Genomic DNA, 20,592 nt, shown 5'->3' on the forward strand with positions numbered 1-20,592 from the left:
CAATTTAAAATCCTCTCTCAATGGAGTGGCCTAAAATTGAAGGAAAATGAAAGATTTTGTGTGGTCAGGGGGCATTCAGTCAATTGGAATTCACGTGCCTGGAGCATTCAGCCAATTAAAGTGGGGATAGTAGGATTAATAATCAATAGGTGAAATACACTTTAACTTAACAAGTAGAAGAGCAAGAATGATTAATTAATAGTGTTTCATTTCATCCCAAGGTGTGCAGAAACAAGAGGTGGTGTGTAAAAGGCTGGATGACAACTCCATTGTACAAAACAATTACTGTGACCCTGACAGTAAGCCTCCAGAAAACCAAAGAGCCTGCAACACTGAGCCTTGCCCACCTGAGTAAGTCATTAATCACTAAGATGGACATCTGTTTTGCATAGATAGAAAAGTCTTTGTAATATATAATAAATCCATTTGACCAAAGGTGGTATAAAATTCTGATATAGCATTAGGGTCCTGTCTTTATCAGACAGGATATTTGGTTTTGGTTTTTGGTTATGGTTTCTTGTTCCTCTGGAATCAGTTGTGGAAAATACATACTTTGACCTAGAGGAGGCCTGATTTGACTGAGGAACAGTGGTGTTTAAACTACACAAAGCAACTCAGACATTGTAAGTAAAAAGATACTAGCAAAGCAGTTTCTTATGATGGAAGCGTCAGGTGTGGTGAATAGTGCTCAGAAAAGAACTGGGGGCCATTCTTAAGGCAATAATGACAGAAGAATCTTGAGGTGAGGGGAGACTAACTTTCCCATAGATATTTACATTGCATACTAAATGTTTGCCATATTTTTAAGTATAGTATATTAAAATTTGGGTTAAAGTGTTCAGATGAGAAATGGTAAACATAGAAACTGCTTAGTAGACCAAACCATTTACTGATAATAGTTTTGTCAAACAACCTTTCTCTCCAGGATGCTCAGTGTTGTACAGTAATGCTGTATGCCTTTAGGATTAGGTGCATACTTGGTTAAGTCTATTTAGTTTTATTTTTAAAGTAGCTGTATGCTACATATTGAAAAGATAATTAAAAACACATCAGCTCATTTGTTCAAAAATGAAATTTGGTAAGGACCTATAGCATAGCTTAATCTTACTACAAAAACTGTTTAGAAACAGTTGTGATATTTTGCACTAGAAAATAATTTCAGCATATGCACAACAGCTTCTTACATTTTGAGACAAATACTACAACAGTTTATTGATTCATGAGCTCTGGTTAGTTTAAGTTTCATGATGATCTGTAGCTAATTCTAATTGGGCATGAAAATCATTAATACTGATTAAGTGTAGATATCACACAGTAAAGAAATACTGTGGTCTCTTTTAAATGTCTCTTAGAAACTGTAAAACTATAGCATGAAGGACACCAGGAAGAATGAGACAATACTATAATGCATTAAAATCCAACAGGTCTTCATGAAGCCAGTTTCTTCCTAGAGTATCAACTGCTTCCCTGGGCGTGGTGACAGGTTGCAGGATGGCAGAGCAATGTCTTCTACACTTATTCCCCCTGTGCCATGTACCATACTCATTTAACATAAACAGAAGTGAAGCCATTACGCTGCTCTCACCTTGAGTGTGTTTGAAGGTGGATGTGCTGTCTCACAAACAGGTCTAAATTATTGTCCCTATAGTCTATGTGTAAATATATGCTTATCCTGCAAGGATATGCACTTGATTTCTGTTTGTATAACACTGTTTAGCATGGCTATAAGTGCACTAACTAAACTCTCACATCATGAACCTGAGAGCAGAACTTGAGAAGTGGTCATGTTTGGTCAGTTCCTTTTTATCAAACACATCCCTATCCCTTCCTTTGTGTGGCTTAACTATTAACAAATTAGCACTTTAAAAAGTAGTGTTAACATAGTTATTCTAACATAGTTAATTTTTTTTTGCACTGACATTATTTAAAAAACAAAAACCAAACAAATAAAAAAAAACCCCACAAAGTGGGACACTTCTGAATTCTCCATCCAGTACAGCAGGGACATTGATGAACATGGTGAAACTCAAGTCATCAAGATTCAGAAAGTGGGTAGTGTGTATTAATCAGCATCTGCTTGAATATGTCAGAGCAGTTCAGCCCACATCTGCCTCCATTCTGATGCTCACCACAGGGTGAATACAAAGTGCCAAACTCCTAAGGAAGGGTTCTTGATTCCTGATCCTGTAAGTAGTCTAGAAGAAGGCTGTTCAAATACCACCTTTTGAGATAGTTCCCCAAAGAAGTTTGACCCTTTTGGCTGGAAGATTTATCACCCAGTAAGGCTTACTCTTTAAACAGAGTGACCAAATATTTCCTTTTCTTAATTAATACAATTCCACTTTACTTGTGGTGAAAATTTTACTCCTTCTAACTGAATGCCAGTTACATTATACTTGAGGCTCCTGAACAGCAGCAAAGACTGTGTTTGTTCACAGTATTTTGTTTGTTATTACAATAAGTAACTCCTAAAGTTCCAGATTTCAAGAAAAGATATAGATAACTCTCTCTGGATCCTATGAACAGTACTGTCATGTGAGATACAGTATAAACATAAAAGGTACCTGAGAATGCACTTGAGCAAATCTTAGTACCAACTAAAAATTAACACTTCAGCTTCCTCAAAGCTGTGAAGAGCTTCTAATTCTCCCTACTGTGGTAAAAGCATAAGTTTGGTGGTGAATAATCACAAATTAATTCTCTTTCACTGGGAAAATAATGACAGAATATGGCATATTTGTTTGCATCTCTGCATTGATCTAGGTTCATATTAGAATATATTACATATTCTGTAATACAAGACAGGATAGCAGCACATCTTTTTGACAGAGGCTTCAGAAAATGACAAATCTTATGAGGCAGCTCCAAGCATACACAGTGACTGACATGCCTGACATTTTTGGCATGTTGGCAGCATGTGATAGCATATTAGACTTCACCTTCATCCTTTGCAAGGATGATTCAGGTGAGTGTATCTAATCAACATATGAAATATTGAAGACCCAACGTGCTCAACAATGTGAAGAGATATTTCCAGTGAATTGAGCTGCATTAACCATTCATCAGTAGAAAAAAAATAATATAACTTTACAGCCAGATTAACAGCTGCTTTAATCTCTGCGGCATCACAAAGTAATCTAAATATACTGTACAGCTTTACTTACTCTAATAAATGAGAATATTTTGCATTTCAGTATAGCCTTCTATAAATTTAGAAATGTTTCATAATCAGATGAGAATTAAATCTCAGAAAGCCCAATTTTGAGATCAAATTATTTTATTGCAGTGATATTAGAGAGGCAAGCATCTTGGCTTTTAACTTGTGCTTTAATCTACAGCAGTGATTCTCAAACATTTCCAGTTGCAAACCACTTTCAGAGGAATAATTTCATACAAGTCCAGCACAAATCTACTTAAATAGCTGCAGTTTTGTCAGGCTCAACACTCCTTTCTAACTACTGTAGCCTAGGCTGGAAATTGCTGCTCTAGAAAAATACAAAGTATTATTATTATTGGAAGATATGATTGCAGCGAGGCATAAATTAAAATGCTTAGTGAAAAGACCTATAAGTTTCTACTTTATTTCACTGTGAATACATGTATTGTTAACAATGATTTAAGTTTAGTAATTTAAACTATTTGGATTCTGGATTTGTGCAATTATCTACTCCGTTTCTGAAACGCATTAACTGAGCCTCCTAACTTTTTCTATCCAGATGGTTTATAGGAGATTGGTCAGAATGCAGTAAGACCTGTGATGGAGGAATGCGTTCACGAACAGTTCTCTGTATCAGAAAGATTGGACCTTCTGAGGAGGAGACGCTGGACAATACCAACTGTTTAACACACCGGCCTATTGAAAAAGAGCCCTGTAACAATCAGTCCTGTCCCCCACAGTGGGTCACTTTGGACTGGTCAGAAGTAAGGAAATTTTGCTATGTTAGCTTATTGGCAATAGTAAAGACAAGAGCTCTGACCACTGAATATTAGTACATTTTCTATTGCTGCTTGCGAAGTAAAGGATTAATAAGAAATTCAAAACCTGATAGATTTAGAGTATTGAAGCAGGTTTTTGTCATTCATATTTCTTTTTTTTTCTTCTTTTTTTCTATGTTGTCAGTTCTGTTGTTTTGTCAAATGATTCTGACCTGTTGTTATTAATTATAATAGAAAAATAGTAAAAGACAGAATAGTAAAGTATTAAAAAAAAAAAAAACCAACCCAACCAAAAAAAAACCCCTAGAATAGCCATTTGGTATGAGATAATTGTCTTAAAGAAAAAAGCAATTTCCATTTCCATTGGTTCCTGAAACACCAAATAGCTGGAGAGTAGAGATGATGGGTTTACAATATCAGAAGCCAGAATAATCTGCTAGGTTTTTTTCTGAAGTAACCATGCTGATGAAAAGCATCACCTTTCTTAGCAACAGACCTGAAAATTGGTATTCTCTTTATTAAAGAAAGAACATCTTTTGTTAAATATGGTGATAACTCTTATATTATAAGCCAAATTGTGACCTTATACTGATTCAAGTATTAAATTTGAAGGATGTGAACCTGAAAGAAGATAGATTGATCTGTGATACATTTGAATGGGACTGCATCACATGCAAATCAGAGTGCAAAAATGTCTGTTTTAAAATTAGTTAATTTGGGGTTTTGTCCTACTGCTTCTTGGAAAACTATTCTTGAACTTTAGTCTTTGAATTGCAAGAAATGTTCTAATGTTCTAGTTCCGTGCCAGTTTGTACCTGTTTGCTTTTGTTATCTGAAACAGCTCCTCTTCCTTTCCAGTTATTATTTGTCAGAAAGGAATTAATCTCGATCACATTCTCCTTTCATGTTTCAGTTTGAAGTTGTCTTTTTGGGAATGGATTACTAGTGTTAAATGTATATAATATCCCAGAGGAGGTTTCACATGTGCCTCGTCCTTTTGTTTCCTGCCTCTATTGAAAATACCTATACACTGATAAGTGTATCAGTATACCCTAAATAACCTCCTTCTGTTCCTCAGCTATCACATATTGATTACTTAGTCATCTTATGCTCTGTTAATATATCCAGACCTTTATCCTCCTTTTTTCATTTCAGTTAGTGATCTCCCATTTTAAATAGAGATTCTTGGGGGTTTTTTTTTGGAAATGTATGCTCTTGCACATCATACTGCCAAATTTCACTTCATTTCAATTATTCATGTCTTCACAATTGTCCAGTTCTTTCTATAGAGCATACCTCTGTAGCATCAAGGTCAGTTAGTTACCTGTGCTAACCACTAATTTCAGTAATGCTGAACAACGGAAACTACTTTTGTATGAACATCATTAAGTAGACTATAAAGAAATATTAATCAGATCAGTCCCATGACTGATCCTAGAAGGTCTTTGCAGGTTGCATCTCTCAAATCCTAAACTTTACCCAGTTGTAATCCCCCTTTCAAATACTTTACTGAAGCCCAGGTAAGTTAGAACTGTTCCACTTTGTCTAAAAAAAAAGAAAGGAGACTATTAGAGTAAACTGGAATGGTCTACCAATGATATACATGATTCATTGTATCCCATTTTCTGTGTATTTGCTTGCCTTTAAACAGTCTTTCATTCAAAATAAATATAAATCACTGCATACTATAAATAAGATTAATGTGCCTGTAGTTGCACAGATCTCTTCTATGCACAGATACTTTTAGCTCCAAAAATTGTTACAGCCTCTCAAAATTCAAAGCATAAAGAAGGAAGTCTACTAGCATCACTGTGAGCACCCATAAAAGTGGTACAGAACAGCTCTTACCATAATTTGTTAATACAGGTAATATAGTTCACAGAATCACAGAATGGTTGAGGTTGGAAGGGACCTCTGGAGGTCATCTTGTCCAACCCCAACTGCTCAAGCAGGGCCACCTAGAGCCGACTGCCCAGGACCATGTCCAGATGGCTTTTGAATATCTCCAAGGATGGAGACACCATCCATTATTAGTTAATAATAGTCTAAGCATTATAGCAGTACTTAAAAGTAGTAATATCTGCATGTTAAATCACAGTGCTGTGAGCTGCTATGGAAGCTGTTGTTCATCTCCTTGCTGTTTGATTTTCACACTTGTATAATCTCCATCTGTTCTTAGCTGAAGAAACTACTTGTGTAGACAAATTGTGGTAGGTTGACCTTGGCTGGCCACCAGGTGCCCACCAAACCACTCTATCACTCCCCTCCTCAACTGGACAGGGGGAGAGAAAATATAATGAAAGGCTCGTGGGTCGAGATAAGGACAGGGAGATCACTCAGCAATTACCGTCATGGGCAAAACAGACTCGACTCAGGGAAATTAATTTAATTTATTGCCAATCAAATCAGAGTAGGGTAATGAGAAATAAAACCAAATCTTAAAACACCTTCCCCCCACCCCTCCCTTCTTCCCGGGCTCAACTTTACTCCCCAATTCTCTACCTCTTCCTCCCCCGAGCAGCGCAGGGGGACGGGGAATGGGGGTTGCGGTCAGTTCATCACATGTTGTTTCTGCCGCTCCTTCCTCCTCAGAGGGAGGACTCCTCACACTCTTCCCCTGCTCCAGCGTGGGGTCCCTCCCACAGGAGACAGTCCTCAATGAACTTCTCCAACGGGAGTCCTTCCCACGGGCTGCAGTTCTTCACAAACTGCTCCAGCATGGGTCCTTTCCATGGGGTGCAGTCCTTCAGGAACAGACTGCTCCAGCGTGGGTCCCCCACGGGGTCACAAGTCCTGCCAGCAAACCTGCTCCAGTGCGGGCTCTCCACGGGGTCACAGCTTCCTTCAGAGCACATCCACCTGCTCCGACGTGGGGTCCTCCACAGGCTGCAGGTGGATATCTGCTCCACCGTTAACCTCCATGGGCTGCAGGGGAACAGCCTGCCTCACCATGGTCTTCACCATGGGCTGCAGGGGAATCTCTGCTCCGGCACCTGGAGCACCTCCTCCCCCTCCTTCTTCCCTGACCTTGGTGTCTGCGGAGTTGTTTCTCTCACATCTTCTCACTCCTCTCTCCCAGCTGCAGTTGCGCAGCAGTTTTTTCTCCTTCCAGAAGCCACCTCTGTAGCCTCCCCCCCCCAAAACCTTGCCATGCAAACCCAATACACAAATATATTTTTTCCATTATATATGTTGTTTTTCTTTGAACAAAAGAAAAATGTGTCAATTTGCTGTGTTGGTCAACTGTTTGATTTTTGTTCCGTAAGGAATTATGAATGAAATGCCATTTTAATGAGCTTTTATATCAAAGAAAATTCTTCTAAAATATAATGTGAACTTCTGAAAATTTTTTTGTTTTCATTAATTTATCATACAGATGCTTTTGCTTATATTCTGAAACTCCTGTTATTTGTAACAGGTTTTATAAATAATCCACTATCATAAAACAGATAGTCATTCCCAGACTATACCTGAATCTGTCTCTAGTTTTGTTCAGGTTTAAGATAAAATATTTTTTGGAATCAGTTCTGTAAAAAGTTGTCAGCTTTATAGCCTGAAACCTGTAGGTAAGCAGTTTCTTTCAGCAACTTTTCTCAGTGTAGACCCAGGACCTCAAGAAACCTGGAAATGGCACAGTGAATCTTAAAGTGTATCTTGTTCTACATGCAGAACAATGTTTTGGGGTTTTTTTACCCCACTGTTAGCCAGCATTTCACACAAGAAGTAGGCCACCATAATCAAGGCAGAAAAGGTTTTAAATGGTCCTTGTCCCTACCTGAAAAGGTACAGTGTATTCCAGCCCTTTGAAAATGAATCTCACTTGGAAAGAGTATAAAGGAAAGGAGTGAGAAGAATGGTTGAGTAGAAAGGGATGTTCAGTTGAAGACTCTTTCATACCACATCTGTGGCATTGATAGTTTTTAAGTTCTTTGTGTGCATTATCATGATACTTTATTTCTGATTGGAATATCTAGGCATCATCCCAGTATTAACAAATAATAGTATCCATGTGACAAGTTACAGAGCCATAAATATATGTTGACTATATACTATTCCTCTTTAGCTACCTCCTCTAGACTTTGCTCACTAATACATCATCCTTAGATCCATCAATATTGCCAGCCTCGTAAGAAGCTTGAACAGCTTTTAAAGGCCTTCACAACCAGGCTTTTATACAACAGGAGTGTGTTATAATTTTCAACAAAAATGTTCTAATCTAAAGATTAAAGCTCTGCTAAGCTTCTGGTTGTGGTGGTATTTCGTCAGGATTGTGAAAAAGTGCTGACTTCTTTCTGGTATGAATTTTGCCTAGTGTAGCTTGGCAGTGTCTTGACTGATGATACCATTTTAATACAATGAGAAAAATTGCTTTTTTTTCTGTTCAGTGTTCCCAGAAATATAGTGTATTTAAATCCCTATAGTAATATACATATAAACATTTTTATATATATATGTATTTATATGATTTTCTGACGGAAGCATGAAAATGAAAACAAGAGTGAACTCAAAAAGTGGAAGAGTTGAATACTGCTTCCATTGAAGCCAATGGCAAATCTTGCTAATTTTCCCTGGAATGCAAGTTCTAAAGCTTTGTTTTTATAGTAAAAGCAAGCAATACTTGATACAAATTAAGCAATTTTAGAACTTTTATATGCTAATGCACTTGAGCATCAATATAGTTATACATTTTTTTAGTCTTCAATGATAATTAGCAAGAAATTCTGTATCTTTTTGGTCAGAGAAACAACATTTTGTAAACATAGAGATTAAATAATGTCCTTGGGAGAATGTAAAAGTGCTTATATCAAATAGTAATTAAAGCTAACAGTGGCTTGCCTAGCAGAATGTAGTCATTCTCAGGTAACATCAGTTTTGCCATAAAATTTTTTATGCTTTGTAATAGTTGAGCTTTGACTGAATTATTCTGCCTACTGTAAATTACTACTTTTATATTTTTACAGATAATAAAATATAAACCAGCAGAAAATAATCTAAGGATTTCTTGGGAAGAGCCTTATCAGACAAACACATTTACTTTGCATTCATAGTCATGCATTAGTCATGACTTCCACTGAGTGAGTCAAAAATTCTAGAAGCATGTAGTAATGGGAAACACTGTTTCCTGGTTTTTTTTGTCTGTGTATTCTGTCTTTCATTTGCTGTGGAGACATACATTTTTTGTTAAATTCTACTGATGCTTTTTATTTTTGGTGATTCGGTATTATTGTAGGCAACCTATTTCCTTACTTCACTTTCATTTCTGGGGACAGGGTGTAGTCCATCTTATTTAGTGGAATTTTGACTATGACTCCAAAAAAGTGGTTTTTTTAAGGGATGTTGTTTTCTTCTGGTAGCAGTAGCTGAAAGATTTTTTCTTAAATGGCAGCTTAGACATAGATAAAAGAACATGTCTTCAAGCCGGACTAGAAAATGGATGCACCTAAACTCAAATTTTGATCTTCAAACTCTTGCTTATTTGTTACCACATTCTAGAGATTATGAAACTCCATAGGCACATTGAGTTTTGACATTTATTCACTGATTATCAGAAGTTCTACTTGCCTGTCTTGACACATAAGAGAAGTTGAGTGCAAACCTCTTGCCAAAGCCACACAGTGATTCACACACTAGACATTTCTCCACATATCCTCTCCAAAGGCCTCAATTTAGAAGGCATTCTTATAACATGTCTAATGAACCGAGTTCCACATGAGGTACAGCAATAGCTACTGGTCTATTTTAAGAGTCGTCTGGTGATAGCTTGCTTTTTTGCATTTTTATAATATTTCAGATTTTAGAATGCAACACCCAGAGTGCAGAACACAGCTCTACATCACCTACGATGGCAGGCGGGTCCTTTCAACCTTGTCTCTTTTCTGTTTGCTTTTCACAGAATGCTCAGTCCCTGGGAAGAGGAGATTGAGTGCAAGTGATTTTAAACACTCAGCTAGGAAGGGGCACTTGCTTCTAGTTCCTGCTTAAAAGTCTTATGCATTTTATATGAAATATTTGTGGGAGGAAATACACGCAACATTCCATGGAATTTGGACCAGAACTGAGGAGTCATGATCATGATGCTCAAGACCTGACATATTAATTGTCATTCTTTTTTGGTCTCTGTTTAGCATTAATATTTAATTCTTTTTGCAGTTCAGCCAGAGAGATAGAGATCTTTCTTCTCTTCCTTCCCTCCTTCTCCTAGTTTTCTAGTAGGCAGGTATGTAGGGTACACACGATTTGGGGTTAAAGCCCCTTCAGCATGAGGAGGATTGAACCTGGCTATTCTGTATGAGAATTCTGAACACTGAACTATTGTAGATAAGGAGGCAGTACCTTGATAGGAAAGGCTAGAATAGGACAGGAAAGGAAAGGTTAGATTTTAAGGAAAGTGTTTATATACCCACTTTGCAGTTCTGGATTATAAAGTCCAAATGGAGGACCCATCTCTTTGCAACCCAGTTTAAGATCCTAAATCTAAGCGGAGATAAGATTTAGGATAAAACTGTCCATTCTGTATTGACTAGTTTAGGTGACTCCCACTGAGAGATTTTCTTAAAGATCTTGTTTTGAGGTATCATAGAATGGTTTGAGTTGGAAGGGATCTTAAAGATCATCTAGTTCCAACCCCCCTGCCAGGGGCAGGGACACCTTCCACTAGATCAGGTTGCTCAAAGCCCCATCCAACCTGGCCCTGAACACTTCCAGGGAGGGGACATCCACAACTTCTCTGGGCAACCTGTTCCAGTGCCTCACCACCCTCACAGTAAAGAATTTCTTCCTAATATCTAATCTAAATCTACCCTCTTTCAGTTTAAAACTGTTACCCTTCATCCTATCACTACACTCCCTGATAAAGAGTCCCTCTCCATCTTTCCTGTAGGCCCCCTTTAAGTACTGGAAGGCTGCTATAAGGTCTCACTGGAGCCTTCTCTTCTCCAGGCTAAACAACCCCAACTCTCTCAGCCTATCCTCATAGAGGAGGATGTTCCAGCCCCCTGATCATCTTCGTGGCCCTCCTCTGGACCTGCTTGAGCAGGTCCATGTCTTTCTTATGCTAGGGGCCCCAGAGCTGAAGACAGTACTCCAGGTGGGGTCTCACAAGAGCGGAGTAGAGGGGGAGAATCACCTCCCTCAACCTGCTGGCCACACTTTGTTTGATGCATCCCAGCATGTATTTGGCTTTCTGGGCTGCGAGTGCACGTTGCCGGGTCATATTCAGTTTTTCATCCACCAGTACCCCCAAGTCCTTCTCCGCAGGGCTGCTCTTAATCCACTCATTGCCCAGCCTGTATCCCCATGTTTGGGATTGCCCTGACCCATGTGTAGGACCTTGCACTTGGCCTTGTTGAACTTCATGAGGTTCACACGGGCCCACCTCTCAAGCCTGTCCAGGTCCCTCTGGATGGCATCCCTTCCCTCAGGCGTGTCAACCACACCACACAGCTTGGTGATATCTGCAAATTTGCTGAGGGTGCACTCAATCCCACTGTATATGTATATGTACATATATACACCTTTACATATGTATAGGGAATATTGATACCTTACATAGTACTGTGGAACTGATTTAAAGTGTCTTTAAGTTAGTCAGAATTAGGCATACAACAGTAAAGTTTGGATCACTCAAGTCATTTTCTGAGAACGAATCTTAGGGGTTTTTCTTTTCCCCCCAATTATATAATGACCTGTTTTGATGGGTGGAAGGTCTTCGGCGTTTCACCTCTTGAATTTTGCTTCAGTTCCACATAGTATTATTTCCCAGATAATGTTTTGTCTCTGCAGCTACTTTCATATGAAAGGCAGTTCCACTCTTGACAGGTTTAGCATAATCTGTGTGTAGGATTTACGGTATCAGAAATTGATTCTGATTCAAATACTGCAGATATGCTTACGGGATAAAGGTTAACATGCCTATAGGGAATTCTAAAACTGTGCTTGCAAAATCTCCTACTCAACTGTTAAAGAGGAACTGATTTGGGGAAGGTCTTAATTTTTTTAGCACTTGTCTCTTCCCCATTCTGCAGTTATGCTAATGTAAATAACAGTTAATAGTCAGTAGGAAAAATGAAGGAGAAGGCAAGGGGAACCAATATGAAGAAAGAGGAGGAAAAGCAGAGGTCTTCAGACCTGCTTCTTTTCAAATTACTGTTTTATTATCTGCTTGCTGTTAGAACGAGCAGAGGAGCGATAAAAGGAGGAAAAACAAGAACTGTGAGAAAACAGAATTAAAATTTAAATAGGAGAGAAAAGCATGCATTGTAGGGGAGAGGGTACAGTATTTCTATCTGAACCAATAATCTGGTTTCTGTGTAGTCCAGTAAAGCATTTATCTTCCCATATGTTTATTGGGGAAAGATGTGTTCATTGTAGCTCAGTGGTCTGTAAGTGAGGTGGAGAAAGACTGTACTAAGGTCATATTAAGAACAGAGAGTTCTACTTTTAATTTCTGAAATGCACACTCAAGTTTGTTTCATAATAATGTTACATGTGGCAGACCTGTCTACTTTGCAGCAAAGTGCTTTTCTTAAACCTAACCTAAAGGCTTTTTATATATAAAAGTAAATAGTAACACAATAGCCTAAATATAAATAGCAAAGGAAATCTGCTTTTATCAAATTAAAACTTATAGAAACTTTAACTTAATAAAGCAATCATCAGTCAGCTTGTTTGTGTTTCTAAACATTTTAAAATTATCATTATCATCTTGGGAAAATTGTGATTATAGTTTAATTATAAGAACATAAATATATTCTCCTATTTTCCATAATAGCATTTCTGACACGTTTATTGACTTTTTACTGAGATTTTCATTATTCATTTATATAAATATTTTTTCAGTGCACACCAAAGTGTGGCCCAGGATTCAAACACCGAATTGTTCTGTGCAAAAGTAGCGATCTTTTAAAAACTTTTCCAGCCACGCAATGCCAAGAGGAAAGCAAACCTCCAGTCCGCATCCGCTGTAGTTTAGGCCGATGTCCTCCTCCTCGCTGGGTTACTGGAGACTGGGGACAGGTAAGATAGTTCATATAAGTATTTATTGCTGTTAGTCTCCTACACATTAGTACCTTTAAGGATAAGATGTTGCTGGAAATGGATAAGAGATGGTTCCCATGACTGAAGCAAAAGCTTCTCCCCTGTTTGTCTCCAATTGAAATGTTATTTTGAATGATAGTTGTCTGCTGAACTATAAAGGATTTGCTGACAGTAATCTAGTTTCTACTGGATGAGTTTCCATATGCATTTTTAAAAAAATTAAATAGTCCTTCTTACAGCTTTTTAGAAGGGGATTTTGGGATACAGCAATGTTGCAAGGTTTAGTATTTTTAAGACACATTTAACTTAGTTGAGAAACATGATGGAAATACAAAACCAATTAAAATTTTACTAAGATATATAGCCACCCAAAAAACTTTCCAAGATCTATATAATTTTATATAAAATACGCTTAATTACCAGACAGGGATCTAAATTGTTACAGCACAGGCTGAATGGTGCTGCCGTTATGCAATGTTTCTAAATAAGATATACTGAATTTCCTTCTTTCATTATGTTTTTGCATCTCTATTATGATCAATGGCGAGCTATTAAACAATAACTTGATATTTCAGTTTCTAAGTTTGCTGAGTATTTTGCCACTAATGAAAATAAAACACCTTAGCTTAACTAACCAGGGGACAATAATTTGTGGTATTACAGTCTAACTGACTTTTCTTTTATGCTAGTTGTCCAGGTGCGCATTTATCTTAAATTGATATGTCCTAAAAACACTGTTTAGTTATAGAAATTAAAAAATATTTTGAAACAGCAAAGTATTTTTGTTTGAAAGATACTTTCCTTTTTCCATAAAAAAGTCCTCTAGCAGATTTGAATTCTTGTTCTCCTTGGTTTTTCTTCTTTGTTCTAAAGTAAATGATTTCTCTCTTAAAAACATGCACTTAAACTCAGACATGATATATGAAATAGTGTAAATTATATTCTCATACCTCAAATTCAAGCTGTTCAGGGAGCTAACATTGCTTTGTGTTTTATTTTCTTTGAAAGACAAGTGGTCGCATATACTATAAAAAAACCCAAAAAATCTAAGCTGTTTTATGAAAATTATTTTATGTATTAACCAAGTTTCTTCAGACACTTGTCTTTTTTTTTAATTTGTGTATGTGTACTGTTCCTGATTGCTTTCCTGTTATCTTGTTTTACATTTAAAAATTGGATCCAAGTTGTTTTACTTTTTTATCTCTTATTTTTAGTGTTCTGCACAGTGTGGTCTTGGGCAACAGATGCGAACAGTACAGTGCCTCTCATACACTGGACAAGCATCCAGTGAGTGTCCAGAAACACTTAGACCTCCATCAATGCAGCAGTGTGAAAGTAAATGTGACAGTACTCCCATTTCCAACACAGAAGGTAAGTTTGCCATCTTGATATAATTTATTCTGGAAAGAGTAAAGTGACATGGTCAGTATTACTGCATTAATTTATTAGTAAAAGTCTACATTATATCATCTCTCAGACTGTGAATGAATTTTTTACAATTATTTTCTAATTAGTCATTGTAGTTCAAAGGTGAAGTCAATAAAAACCTAAATACAGGTTCTTCGTTTAAAAAAAACACCCTTAAAAATATATAGCCTAAGTCATGGACAAAATACTATCATTTTGTGTCATTAATTTTCTAGTCTCTTTATTGGTTCAATGGAAATGTCCATCATAGCAGGGGGAGCATGATATACTTCTCATCCACTGAACTGTTACCTGCTCCATCAGTGGTTAACATAACAATGTAGTGGCAAAAATAGTTGATCGCATGTTCATTGAAAGACTGGGACCACAGATTTAATGCTGCACGGTGCTACAAGCCTGTTCTTATACTTTGACTTACTTTTCAGTTTCTTCTAATTAACTTTTAATTTCTTGGATTTATAATGCCTGTTTGAAATAATTACAGTATTTTTTACATGATACAGCCTAATTTAATCAGACTATTAACATCATCATATTTTTATGATTATTAACATATTTTTGCTAGAGGATATATTAGATAATAATATCAAAATAAGCTTATTAATGTTTATGAAAGGCTCCAGATCTGGACTCATAAATTGTCCAAGCCAACCTATTAGGAAATTCTGTCGTCAAAGTACAATTTGAGTGCTAGGCAGTAAAAAAAAAAGTTTCCTTACTGATTGTAAAAATTTAGAATAGTTGCTCACCAGATGAGTACATTCCATTTTGTGTGGAAGGGGAAAAGGAATCAAAAATTACCAAAACACACATGTCCAAAAATAAAGATTGCACAGCAATAATAGTTCTCTTAAAACAGGTATTCCCTAAATTTTGAGTGCTTGACTTCACAATGTCACTAAAGCTGCTCCTTTTAACGTAACTAATCTCTGTGCAGTATATAATGGAGTATCTTTTACACAGGTTCTCCAACTACACTGAAGTTTAATATCCTATTTATATGGAACAATACTCTGATTTTAAATTAAAAAAAAGGCAAATTTATGCTACAGTCTTCCCTGATTTGGTGTTCATTTAATACCTTCTGTATCCATTCAGATTCATGCCATAGATTCAAAGTTGTCATAAAAGTCTGTCAAATTGAGATGTCTGTAATGAAATGGAGCATACTAAAATCTTCCCAGAAATACACTGATGAGCACCATAATTTACTGCTTGGAAGTTTTAATTTTAAATAGAGGCTTATCATCCCATGTTGTCATTTGAAAAGAATCTTCATAATAGAATTTTACTTGGTTACTTTAATTCCCATTTTTATGTTTCATGCTCTTAAGTAATCTTTAGGTGATGATTATCAATCTAGGAAACATTCTGCCCTTTAAAGCTCAAAGGCTAACTGATATTTTATTTCCAAACACAGATGTCTTTCTTCAAAGTAAGGAAGTAATAAAGTACTTCTAAGTGCATGATTAGTCTCAATCTCCTCTTAATTTCAAGATGAAGAAGTCATGTTCTTATTTATAGTCATTATGTTAGTAATTCTTTAATATTATCAGGAAAATACACTGATCTCCTATAGATGAATACAATCAGGGATTTTCTGTGTGTGATCTATGGACACTGGGTGGCCATGGACTTCTTTAAAGTAGAACTGTGCAGGGAAACTATGAAAAGCAAGCCTGTTGGCAATAGTGTTTTCCAGGGACCTACACCTTCACTGGAAAATTTTTGGGTTCCACAAATTGAAAATGTTGAAAACCTCTTACATAGTATTCCAGATGGACTTCAGCTCTTTGGCCTGCACTCTGAGTTGGCCAGGCATGAGCCAGCTCCTTACTCACAGCCATGCAGCCTCATTAGCACAGTACTTTGCTTGAGCTAATAAGTCCTAGGAAGAATTGAGGGGAAAAAGATATAGCACAATCTCTTCCAGTAGATACAGTTCCCAACACATTGCCACTTTGCACCCCATGTTTGCTTTTGTCCCATATCGAAGGTATTTACTGGAAACCACTGATTATTTGTAAGCAGTTAAGTGACTCAAATGGCTCAAAAGTAAATGTAATCTCAAAGTTCATTTAACAATTTAAAATACCTACATCCTTTCAGAAGAACCTAGTTGCAACCTGGGGCAAAAGCAACTTCAACAACAGGTCATTGGTTTGCAGCAGAGTCAGACTAGCTGAGGGGATTCCCTTCCTATTTCAAACCCCAGCGAACCTCCTGATTCCCTTCACTCCCCAAACTCTGGTGCTCGCAGCCTATGGGACCCATTTATCAATTTCCGGACAATTTAATTTTGGTAACCCAAGATAAGTACATACATGTTTTTGAGAAAGCTTGAGCCACTCCGCAGTATAATGATCATGTTAGTAAAGTTTAAAAGCACTTTCTTGGGGAAAGTAAAGGTTGTTTACATAAAATAAGAGTCAGAATTTTGGGGATATAGAAATAGTAAAAGAAAGTTAAAATATATCTTGTCACATTTTACATCTGCTTTAGCTCTTTTTTTTCTTTAAACTCTTCATTGGAGATTTAGAATATTGTAGACGAGGTTTTGACAAACTGCCACTGATGAGGGTAACATTACATTTGCTGTTGGAAGAGAACTACAGGCAGCATGTACCACACAATTTGAAATGTATTCAGAATGATTTTATTCTCTAAATGTGTGTGTATATATATATATATGCTGAATTTAGACTGCTAATGGCCATCTGAAACTTTACCTGAAAAACTATTTTATCTATTTTTATGTCATTTCAGTTTTCCTTGTATTTTTTGATATGTCTTTGCAGTCTCTTTAGCTGAAGGCACAGTGACATTCTGTGTTTTTATTACTGTAATGTGATACTTAATATCATAATATTGTCTGATCTGGCCACAAAGTTCAGGAAAGGAGAGATTAATGCATGTAGATTATTTAAACTTATTAACAGTAGTTACTAGGAACAAAAAGGGCTCTGCTAAACCTCTTCCATTCAACCACAGTCCTATGAATAATAGGCTACTTCATCAGCCACCAGATCTATTTCAAAACTGATTTTTAAAACAGAAGTTGTGGGCAACTTCCAGAATATTGTCTCACTGCTGTCCAAATGGCATTGGCTGAACAGGGTCCGGTTTTAGTCAAGAGGAAGAATAATGTGAAGAAATATGAAATGGGATAATTTCAAATCCTACTTTTAGAAAAAATGAAGTTAGTGGCTTTATCTGTGTTTAACTAAATGCATCATATATGAGGGTTATTTTTGGGATTGAGTGAACTTTTTACATTTCGTCAAGATCAAGTGAACTTTTTTTTTCCTCACTTCATTTATAATTCACCATCTGTCTCTCCTGTATTCCCAGTCTCCACAAACACAAGGACCTGAAATATTTCTGGAAGATATTTGACCTCTTTTGGGAAGAGTTTTTGAAATAAAATAGTGACCATGTGCAGTTGCTGATAGAGAAATATGTCTGTTTCAACCAGCTACCCCCAATGTCTTTTCTGCTGACATCCAACTCTGTTTCCAAATTGAGAATTAAAAAAGTAGAAAAGTAGTACATAAAACATTGGGTAGGTGGAGTAAAAAATTACGAAAGCACTACATCTGTGTTAATGAAATGAAAGTTTAAATCATTTCATGACCTCTACTTGTCTAGCTAGAAGCACGCGCATTGCCATTATCAGAAATACTGTTCAGTACAGACCCTGAAGTTCAACCTCACTAATGCTTTCCTAGGTTCAAATACTAAAAATTCTCATCTGCACTTAACTTGCTACTACAGTATGCTTGCAGCATGAACGCACTGTCCGTAACTACCTGTTCTGGAGCAAAAATATTGTACTAGGAGGTCATATGTAGAAGGAAGACAAATAGGAGTAGCTGAAGGATTGTACATGATGATTGTGTTTGTTTCACTATTACTTTTTTCTTTTCCTACCTGTTTAGTGTGTCTGTCTGTTGTCTCTTTCATATTTGGCTTACAGACATCTAGGAGTCAAGGACTGTTGTTCTGTCAGGCCTTGGAGCAACAGCATCCTGGCCTCCAGTCTTCACTTCTAGATATCAAATCAATACAAAATATGATAATAGTCAAAGTACTGCTAGTTTCTCTCCTTTTTATTTACATTTTCTTTATAGTTGTTGTAATTTGAGAAAGATTGTAGGAGGAAGCCAGTATCAAATGCAACCTTAAAACAGTAAAAATTTACAGCATTCTTTTGAGACAAATTATTTTCTGAGAAATTAATCTAATTTCATTCTTCCCACCACTTCATTTTTTCAATTCAAACTTGTGGGTTTTGCTTTTTCTCCGTATACATCTCTTCCATCTTCCTATACATGAAGCAAGGCTCCTTGCCAAAGACCTATTTTAATATCAGTCTGGAAGAAACTGTGCAAATGCTTTTAACTAAAAATCCCCTATCAGGCATCTATCACAATATGCACTCCAGTGCAAAGCAAATCTGCAGTAGCAACATCTGAGCTGTAGAACCTGAGCATACCATTGAGCTCTCAGATACAGCCGTATCTCCAGCTATAATCAGAATAAGAACTGGGCGTGGACCAAACTATTCCATTCCCTATTCCCACCTTCTTTCTACAGAAAGGAAACTGAGCCAGAGGAGAACCACAGCATACTCCAGCAGTGCTCCTGTAACATACACCCACAAGTCACTTTAGATACAATCTGTGTGGGATGGAAAAGAAGTAATTCTTCCTCTGTGTGATTGAGCTCTTGTTCTCCCTTTCTGGAAGAGTTACCTGCCAGTATGACAAGGGCTGCTGAGGCAGTAAGCCCAGCATATAGGGAAAACACAAGTATGAAAAAAAGCTCTTACATGTCTATTACAGGCATAAAAATGGCTTTTCCTCCTGCATAAAAGACAGCGTGGATATATGGAACCAAGCCTAAAGTATAATCCACCATTCAGTCCAGTCACTGAACTCACACTGTTGGTGCCTTTATTTATAACGCTTGTTTTCTCCACCCGTTAGCTGCAATGCATATTCTATTTCAAGGATTCTTACAAATGCACAGGCATGGTACCAAATAGTGCGAATTGTGTTAGATTTTGGATAACCTCTCACAGATGAATAAAATAACTCCTGAGAAAGAAGATATAAAAGTATTGTAAGAAAAATGACTCATATTTCCTAGCTGTCTAAAGTGATTATTTATCCCAATAAATGGTAATTCTTTCAAGACAAAGTGGGCACACTTCTAAATGTCTGGGAGAGAAGCCCTGCAAACATTTTTATGGCTTTTAAAAATATATTGTGTGCACTAGGCTGGACTAGAAAGAGTAGTTACAAAGAGGGCAAGGTGGATGGATAGAGAAGCAGCATGTTAAATGTCAAATTTTCTTTGTACTTTAATTTTTATTTCTGATTTTTTTCTCTTTAATGCCCTTAATTATTAGAGTGCAAAGATGTGAACAAAGTGGCATATTGCCCACTGGTGTTGAAGTTCAAGTTCTGCAGTCGAGCATACTTCAGACAGATGTGCTGCAAGACCTGCCAAGGACACTGACCCACAGAAAGCATGAGAATGTGCCTTGTTATTATTGTGGAAAAGTGTCCATCGGAGAGAGCCACACAGCGGAATGAGATTGACGTCCTTGCAAATGCATTACCCTGTGGAAAACGTAACCACTGGTCAGCCCCAGCTGACAGGATTTCAATATTATTTTAACTTCTGTGAAGTGGGATTTATTCATCCAAAGTGCTGGACACAGTATAAGGAGGGCATGCCAAATTGGAAAGATCCACACAGCACATATAGAATAGCTTACTGTGGAACATTTGTGTTCTTTTGACTAAATCCAATAGTCTGTTTACCTCCTTGGACCATTAAAATAATTTTTATTATGGACTTAGCAATGACACTGAATCCATTTGTATTTAAAACTTTTTAAAATGTAGCTGTTATGACTTGGTCTACTATGGAAGTAAAGAAGAATCAAAAAATGTTAAGTCATAGCTTAAAAATGTTAACTATTTTATCTCACAACACAGCACCACAATTTAAATTATAAAATGAGCTTGGAAATGTTATTTAAGGAGCAGAAATTAAAACAATATGTATTTTTCTTTCATTCCACCTAATTCCCTTTGGAATAATCCATATTTCCTGAACACTGCTGTGAGCCATATATAAAGCTATACTAAATAGAACAACCATGAGAGACTTAGTTTTAAG

At 36.9% G+C, this 20,592-nt stretch overlaps 1 protein-coding gene across 2 annotated transcripts in view; it reads left to right on the top strand.

Annotated features, from left to right (window-relative positions):
• Positions 1 to 19,958, top strand: part of LOC127029107 (A disintegrin and metalloproteinase with thrombospondin motifs 6-like) — a 169,681-nt gene extending 149,723 nt beyond the window's left edge. For both annotated transcript variants that reach the window (XM_050914751.1, XM_050914752.1), the window contains exons 20-24: positions 222 to 351; positions 3,717 to 3,921; positions 12,775 to 12,951; positions 14,187 to 14,343; positions 19,814 to 19,958. In XM_050914751.1, the coding sequence (XP_050770708.1) occupies positions 222 to 351; positions 3,717 to 3,921; positions 12,775 to 12,951; positions 14,187 to 14,343; positions 19,814 to 19,923 (779 nt within the window). In that variant the 3' untranslated portion in view covers positions 19,924 to 19,958. The remainder of the gene's footprint in view (positions 1 to 221; positions 352 to 3,716; positions 3,922 to 12,774; positions 12,952 to 14,186; positions 14,344 to 19,813) is intronic.
• Positions 19,959 to 20,592: the final 634 nt, after the last annotated feature.

This window comes from Gymnogyps californianus, unplaced genomic scaffold (genome assembly GCF_018139145.2).
Source record: "Gymnogyps californianus isolate 813 unplaced genomic scaffold, ASM1813914v2 HiC_scaffold_73, whole genome shotgun sequence".
Taxonomy (NCBI): Eukaryota; Metazoa; Chordata; class Aves; order Accipitriformes; family Cathartidae; genus Gymnogyps; species Gymnogyps californianus.